We start from the raw sequence: 7,967 nt of genomic DNA, 5'->3' as shown, positions 1-7,967 counted from the left end.
GATAATGATACTTTGTCGGTCAACTCATGCATTGATTTCTTTTTACACTATCTATATGGCCGTCCTATTTCAAAATGCAAACTAGTTCAATTAAATACTACATGTTGTTACTTGCTGCCTCTAAATGCCAAAACATTTAAGTAAACAAGATTGCAACATTTACAATTCCTTGCATTATGCTAATCTGCAAATTGTGATAAATTGTGTATTTTTCAGGAACCATGAGTGATGGAGGAACACCTCCTATTAGTTCTAGTGTCGGGTCTGTTAACGCCGGTACTAGTAGTGGAGCTGCTGATCCTGAAAATGAGATCATAGATGATAAAACACCGTTCAGGAAATTTGTGAAGAAGATTCAAAAACAGCAAGGTGGAGGATGTTGGAGGTGGCAGTGCAATTTCTGTAAATTGTACTACAACGGTTCTTATACTAGAGTTCGTGGTCATTTGTTGAAAGAAGGAACAACGGGGGTGGCAGTTTGCAACAAGGTTACTCCTCATGCCTTTACTGCAATGTCCAAGTTGGTGAAAGAATGCAAGGAGAGATTAATGAATGCAGCTCCTAGACATGTTCCTCTACCATCATCAAGACAACAAGGAGGGAGTTCCTCTACTAGTAGCTATGGGATGAGTTATCATGCCTATACACAAGCACCAACAACAAGTGATGGTGGAAAGAAGAGGAAAACAGCTGCTGGTTTTATTGAAAATGCCTTCCAAAACTCAGCTAGGGAGCAATGTGATGGTGAGGTTGCAAGGATGTACTACACCGGTGGCTTATCTTTCAATTTAGCTAGAAATCCACATTATCGGAACTCCTACATTCGTGTTTCTACCCTTTCAGGTTACATTCCACCAGACTACAATGCTCTAAGGACTACACTTCTTGCAAAAGAAAGGAAAAATATTGAGCAACATTTGGAGCCAATCAAGATTACATGGAAAGACAAAGGTGTGAGTCTTTGTAGTGATGGTTGGTCTGATGCACAAAGAAGATCATTGATTAATGTGATAGCCACTTGTGAGAGTGGTCCGATGATGTTGAAGGCTATAAACTGTGAGGGGGAATTCAAGGATCATTCAATGATTGCAGACTTGATTATAGATTCCATAAAAGAAGTGGGTTGGGAAAATGTAGTGCAAGTGGTTACCGACAATGGTCCTGTTTGTTCCAAAGTCGGTGCCTTGATAGCAAGTAAGTATCCTACTATTTTTTGGACACCATGTGTAGTGCATACTTTAAATCTTGATGTCAAGAATATTTGCACACCTCCATTAGTTGCAAGCAATGCGGATGTGTTTGATGCATGTTGTTGGATATAGCTAGTATCTGAGGATGTTATGTTTATCAAGAACTTTATTATGAATCATGGAATGAGATTAGTCATGTTTAATGACAATTGCAATTTGAAGTTGCTTTTGGTTGCTCCTACAAGGTTTGTATCTACGTTAATCATGTTGAAGAGGTTTAGGCAAATCAAAAATGGTTTGCAACATATGGTCATCAGTCCAAAGTGGGATGATTACAAAGAAGATGATGTTAGGAAGGCAGCTTCTATGAAGGAGAAGTTATTAGATGAGTTTTTGTGGGATGATATTGATTACATAATTTCTTTTACCGAGCCTACACTACTAGAATTTTTCTCATATACATCGGCCAAAAACCGATGTAAAAAAAAAATTCTACACATGTGTTAGTGGGTGATGTAAAAGATCGCCAAAAAATAGACATCGGTTAAAAACCGATGTCCCATATAACTATAAACATCAGATTAGATTCTAGACTCGATGTTAAACTGCTATTATGATCTCAAATTGGTGTTTGTAGATATTGTTAAAACTTCATATTTATGCATTTAATGCTTAACGAAATATAGGTCCAATAGCACTAGTATTCATTTTAACATCGTTACTCATTCTTAACGATGTGTAATATATTCTTACACATCGGTATTTTTGAAATTTGCCTACTGTTTATAAGCTTTACGGGTACTTGCCATATACCAATCTATTTCCAATAGAATCTACATTCTTTTGCATTATAGGACCGATGTACATTATTATGTTAAACATCGTTTCCTTTTATGAAGTGATGTGCAAGCTTATATTAAACATCAGTTTTTGAGATTGTCACCAATGTTCATACTTATAGTAAACATCGTTTTTAATTTAATAAATCGATGTCCATTGCATTGTTTTACATCGTTTCTTACTTAAAAAGTGGATGTCCATTGCGCTGTTTAACATCATTTCTTACTTAAAAAGTCGATGTCCATTGAGGTGTGTTACATCGTTTTTTACTTAATAAGTCCATATCCATTGAGCAACTTACATCGTTTCTTACTTTATAACTCGATGTGCACTGAATAAAGAGACATCGATTTTTGTTTCCAATCTGATGTATCATCTGTTTAATGACATCGTTTTTGTAGTTTAATACTGATTTGAAATACACGTATATACATAATGTCCTTTACATGAGCATGATGTCCACTAACTTTGTAATTGCTACTACAATGCATCTATAATCCACATTTGACAACATGAAATGCTAAATAATTTGAATATGGGGCATTGCATTAATTTGTATAATCCAACATCAAAGATATTAATAGTTCAAAAAATAGGCAAAAATACCCCAACCTACTTCAAGGCTAGCCTAAAACATACCATTGCAATAAGTGTACATGTAGTTTTGTTCACATTTGCTGCAACAGTACAACTACTCCAAAATAGTTCACAAAAAATCTAGCTAGCCTTGCTCAAAATCACTTTGCTAGTCAACATCTATAACAAAGTCTGCAAATAGTCAGCCACCTCAATGCGCACCTCGTCAAGTTGCTGTTGGGTGTATCCTTTCCGAGTCTTTGCTGCCCACTAGGAATGTATTTTCATAACGCAAGTCATAATCATCAGGTAAACGTGCCATTTATAATTAAACAAAAGTTTATATATATCAACTATAATGCATATACCTTAGTCGGAAACGAAAATGTGTCATCATTTATAATCTCCTTCATATATCTCATTACATAATAGCCACATTCAATTCCACCCGGTTGTTTAGGTACGCCCTATATATTCATATTATTGAATTAGAAAGACTTTACCATACTAAATCGAATATGGTAACTTAATCAACCACATATATCATACTAACCGGAAGTAGTTTCAATTTCGGCACCTTGTTAGCCCTACCCGTTTCAGCATTGAAACTTTTAACCACACTGCACCATAAAACTATGTAATTAAGTAGCAGAACATTACTTGGTTATAGAGAATTACAAATAAAAAATCATTCTGGTGTGCTTACTTTATCACCGAGTTCTCCCATGCTTGGTAATGGACTGATTTCCCCAAAGGGTCTAAGATGTAGATATCATCCTCCCATATGATTGTCAATATCCAATGTTCCCTACATTATTAATGCAGCCCACATAATATAACCAACTAATTAAGCAAGCAGCAGCTGAGAACCAAAAGACATGAAGAATACTTACCCTGGATTGTAGGGCATAAAGAATATGCGATCAGTCTTGCCCTCTTTCAACCGATTCACTAAATAGGAACCAAAATCTGATCTCTCACAGTTATATGTAGCAGCAGGATCAATAAAGGCAAAATTACCAAACTCGTCTCTTTCAGTAACAACTTCATGTAGGTGGCTGTGTCCAAAAAATTCTTAATTAATTTGCTGAAACTTGACACAAGAAAAATCAAACATTTAATCCGAGTAAGAAAGTGCTTACGCCATGTATGCTGCTATCACTCCTTGGCCAATCTTCTGCATTTCTAACAGATCAATCACATTCTCTGTCAAGATGAAGAGTTCTTTGTGTACGCCAAAGACTTTATCGTCCAATACTGTGGATATTGCCTCACTAGTATGTGTCATGATTGTTGTGCCATGTTTGTACAATAGCTTGCAGCGCTTGGGCACAAACGGGTTGACCTCAGCTTTATTGAACAATGATTTGACAAAATCATTCTTCCTTATCTTTTTCTGTTAGCAAATAAGTTGAATATATGAGATCATCATTTAAATAAACCTTGTATAATATCTACTCCTAGTTTGACAAAATCATGAAACAGATCCTCTTTTTCTGTTAGCAAATAAGTTGGATCAGATCATCATATAATTAAACCTTGTATAATATCTACTCCTACAATGGCAATATGAAACAGATCCAACATTATGCAACATATAGTTACACATACCTTTGATGGATGTCTCCGAATTACAAGCTCCTCAGGCCAAGCCACATGACTTCCAATGGCTTCTCGAACCAATTCCATCTCACCCGCTATAGGGAAAGGAAGTGGTGCATCACCTTGAATCTCACCATCCACTGACACTCTAACGCATCCCTCCTTCAATGCAGCTCCATGTATCATCTTATTAATATCCACATCATCGAATACGGTACCAAAAGCAACTATGTTGGTGATGTTATTCACTGCCAACTCACATACGCCACCCTAACCAGAAAAATCAGATGCACATATTACCAAATAGCAATGGTATTTCACACATTAACTAGTTTGAGGAGTATTGGAATTGGAGTTGGAATAATATAGTTACCTTATCAGTAGGTGGAGGAACAATTTCACAATCATCCACATTTTCTTGCACCTTGTCATCTAATATAGGGGAATTTTTTTTCACTCTATCATGAAAACTGCCCTTATCTGATATAGGGGAATGGGGTGCATAGTTCGCCTTGTCTGTTATTAGTGCTTCTAGTTGAGCAATCCTTTTGTTTAAGAGATCTTCTGCCTTTGCTTGTTTTTCAATAAGCATTTTCTTTGTCTCCTCCAACTCCCGATTACGCTCCCTATCACGTGCCATTAATTCTGCCTTGGTAGTTCTGACCCTTTTCTGCTTTGGAAGCTTAAAGTAGGTGGACGGATTGACGAAGCCTCCAACACCCCTCACCCTACCCGAGTGTTCAGGAGTTTCTAGTGCTTGAGTGAGAACATCATCGCTCCCTGATATTTCTAGCTCACCCTTACTCTTCTTCTCCAACAATTCATCCTGATAAAATATGTAAAGATGCATTACATGAGGTAATAGACTATATTTTTACATGAAATCCATCGAAAGCACTAGCATAAGTAATAAAAATTATTTAGTACCAGCCAAAGATGTGATTATATGTCACTATCAGAATATGCATTTGATTCGGAAACTGCTTCAATTGATCAGTGTAATACACATACCTATTACAACTTCAGTTCTCAAACATATGTTTCTTTTAATCATTAAATGACTATTTATGCTTGTCAATTCCTATATACAAGTCTACTGGTGCACATATCAAGTCCCAAAATACTGAACAGCCAAATCCATCAAAGATGATTAATACCCATCAAATATAGACATGCTTCACATCAGCAGTATTAACGAAAATGTTAATTTTCAGACATTACAATTTCCATTTGAGCAAAGAGGAAGATGCTTGTCCAGAAAAACAAAACTAAAATTAAAAACCATTCAGTCCTTCAACTATATCACAAGTCTTTAAACCATCAGTGGAATAGATTCATAGAACAATATCTGTGATACTTACTATCTTTCTTGCTACCGGTGTGACCTCTTCACTTATCTCCCCATTTTTTAGTAAACGGGCTTTCTTCCACATAATAGCGCGATCAATTACCTCTCCTTCAGGCCAAGTATCTCTCTGTGCATAGGTTAAAAATTATAGTGAAAACATCAGACAAATAAGCCGTACAGTTATCATTAAGCTTAAAAAAAAAAGACTACAATAACAGATTATTACCAATTCTTCCTCCAGTCCAATATATCCCTTTCTTGATAATCTATGATGATATTTTCTCTTCTTGACTCGTTCCCTTTGGTCATTGTTAAGTTTCTGCATGAAAAGTAAGACTATAAATCATTTGTGATACAATATACATGTATCCGAGTTAGCGTAAAATCAAAAAAGTACTCGTAAAGTAAACCATACTTTACTTATATGTAAACTCATCATACCAGCCATTCCTCTGTCTTCCTCTGAGTTACAAATTCCTTCCATGGTTGTAACCCAACGAATGCATATTGCTTCGGTGGCTTCCTCAGTTTCTTCTTCTTCCCCAAGTATGGCAGCACATGCTTATTTGTTAAGTAGGTCTTGAATTGTCTCCATTTAGTGCCGGCAGATGTCAACACCAATTTCTTGCTTTCAGGGGCCACTTTGAATGTATCCTGTACAAAGAGGATTCATAGACGTGTAAGAACAATCGATTCAAAGTCACAAATTGACAAATAACAAGCTATCAGTCCAAGTCATTGATGTTTGCCCAATGGATATTGTTTCACAAGAGGTACAATCAACAGTAGCTTGCATACTCCAAAAATAAACTTTCATATTTTTTTAGTTTAATTGCAGAAGTTTCCAGAAACAATGAAATGTAATATCACTGAAAAATTGAAATGTGAAGCCCCCTTATTCTTCTCCTGTTCATATTTTTCAACTTCCACAACCTAAAACAGACTACAACTTTCCTCTCCTTGCTTTCTTTGCTTTTCCACTTCAAAACTGTGTATCTAACTTTTATATAGGAAACTAGAATTTGACAAAGAAACACCAGCTAATTTATTCAAATTTAGGCCCAGTGGTCGAGAACAAAAAACATGCCAACAGGCTACTAGTGCCAAAACTAATATTGCAAGTTGATCAGAGGACTCGATCCTTCAAACTGAGTTAGAACCGAAACTCTGTTTCCTAAAACCTAACATAGCTATGGAAACATAATTCCCTCTACATTCTTAAAATTACTTTCTTAGCACATATCTGATGCACCCACAAGTATCATCATGTTTCAAGTAAAAGTTATGATATATATATATATATATATATATATATATATATATATATATATATATATATATATATATAGAGAGAGAGAGAGAGAGAGAGAGAGAGAGAGAGAGAGAAAGAAGGAGACCACAGCTTCTTCGAAACCAAACATTTGCCATGAAACAACAGTCATAGTCAATTGACAATAGCATGGATAAATACCTGGACATCAATCCAAATTTTATCTTTCAAGTCTTTGTCCACTGCAGGCCAGCTTTCAATGTTGATCGGCACCATTTTACGCGCCAGCATTCCTATGTATGATTGCAGATTGTGCCGTGCTCGTCCATTTGGATTGCCAGTGTCAGTGTATGTCACTTTCAACTTTTTACCCAATGCTTTCTTGATCAAAACATTGTACATTTCCACCACACTTCGCTTCCCTCTAATTTTAGTTGATTCGCTGGTTGTGACGGTGTCTGCTGATACAGATTCTACTTGCTTCTCAACAGACTCATCAGACTCGGGACAAGTCTTCACATCCGCTTCTTCCACTAATTTTTTCTTTCTTTCAAACTTTCCCTTCTTCTTGGAACCCATGGCTTCCTACAATCTGTTGATAAAGCAGAAATAAATGTTATAGACAAACAATAATGTAATAAATCAATTTCCACAGTTAAGTACTAAATCAGTAAACACAGTAAAGTACTAAATCAGTAAACAAGGATCAATATGGTATTGGAGCTGCAAAGCAAGTTCAGAGAGACGAAGACTACCACAAACAAATGCAGTTAACAAAATCACATATTCAATTCAAAGTCATGAAACAAGAATAGAAAATAAGGTTTTAACTTCTAAAACAATCAATATAGAAACACGGCACTATTATTCTCTTGGAGTGGTGAACTGGTCAACCCAGAACCCCTCCACATTTGGTCTCCTATAAGTGGCATCATCCTCATTCTCCTCTTCATCACAAGGCAACGGTATTTCTGCACAGAAAGGTTGATGTTCCATGGAGGTGTCCCCTAGATCATCTTCATAGAAACAATCACGATAGTCTCTATTTGGGGTCGTTAGTACAACCGACCAGTCTGCATCGATCGGATCTTCCACATAAAAAACTTGCTTCACTTGACCAGCAGAAGCAAATTTGTCTTTC

The 7,967-nt window shown here is 36.2% G+C and overlaps 2 protein-coding genes and 1 long non-coding RNA gene across 3 annotated transcripts; 1 reads left to right on the top strand and 2 right to left on the bottom strand.

Annotated features, from left to right (window-relative positions):
* Positions 1 to 221: 221 nt before the first annotated feature.
* Positions 222 to 1,322, top strand: LOC133723247 (uncharacterized). Its single transcript, XM_062150065.1, has one exon. The coding sequence runs from the start codon at positions 222 to 224 to the stop codon at positions 1,320 to 1,322; it is 1,101 nt and encodes a 366-aa protein (XP_062006049.1).
* A 1,239-nt stretch (positions 1,323 to 2,561) lies between these two features.
* Positions 2,562 to 3,226, bottom strand: LOC133720519 (uncharacterized). Its single transcript, XR_009851909.1, has 3 exons — positions 3,160 to 3,226; positions 2,975 to 3,073; positions 2,562 to 2,876 (listed from the first exon to the last, which is right to left on the bottom strand). It is a non-coding gene; the product is annotated as an uncharacterized LOC133720519 (long non-coding RNA).
* Positions 3,227 to 3,308: 82 nt separating this feature from the next.
* Positions 3,309 to 7,406, bottom strand: LOC133723246 (uncharacterized). The gene is made up of 9 exons (XM_062150064.1): positions 7,028 to 7,406; positions 5,998 to 6,210; positions 5,783 to 5,875; positions 5,570 to 5,683; positions 4,582 to 5,034; positions 4,218 to 4,478; positions 3,749 to 4,002; positions 3,500 to 3,664; positions 3,309 to 3,414 (listed from the first exon to the last, which is right to left on the bottom strand). Exons 1-9 carry the CDS (start codon positions 7,403 to 7,405, stop codon positions 3,309 to 3,311), a joined length of 2,037 nt encoding a protein of 678 aa, XP_062006048.1. The 5' UTR covers position 7,406.
* Between the last annotated feature and the right edge of the window lie 561 nt (positions 7,407 to 7,967).

Source organism: Rosa rugosa, chromosome 7, assembly GCF_958449725.1.
Source record: "Rosa rugosa chromosome 7, drRosRugo1.1, whole genome shotgun sequence".
Classification (NCBI taxonomy): Eukaryota; Viridiplantae; Streptophyta; class Magnoliopsida; order Rosales; family Rosaceae; genus Rosa; species Rosa rugosa.
This window is presented reverse-complemented; position numbering and strand designations above follow the sequence as displayed.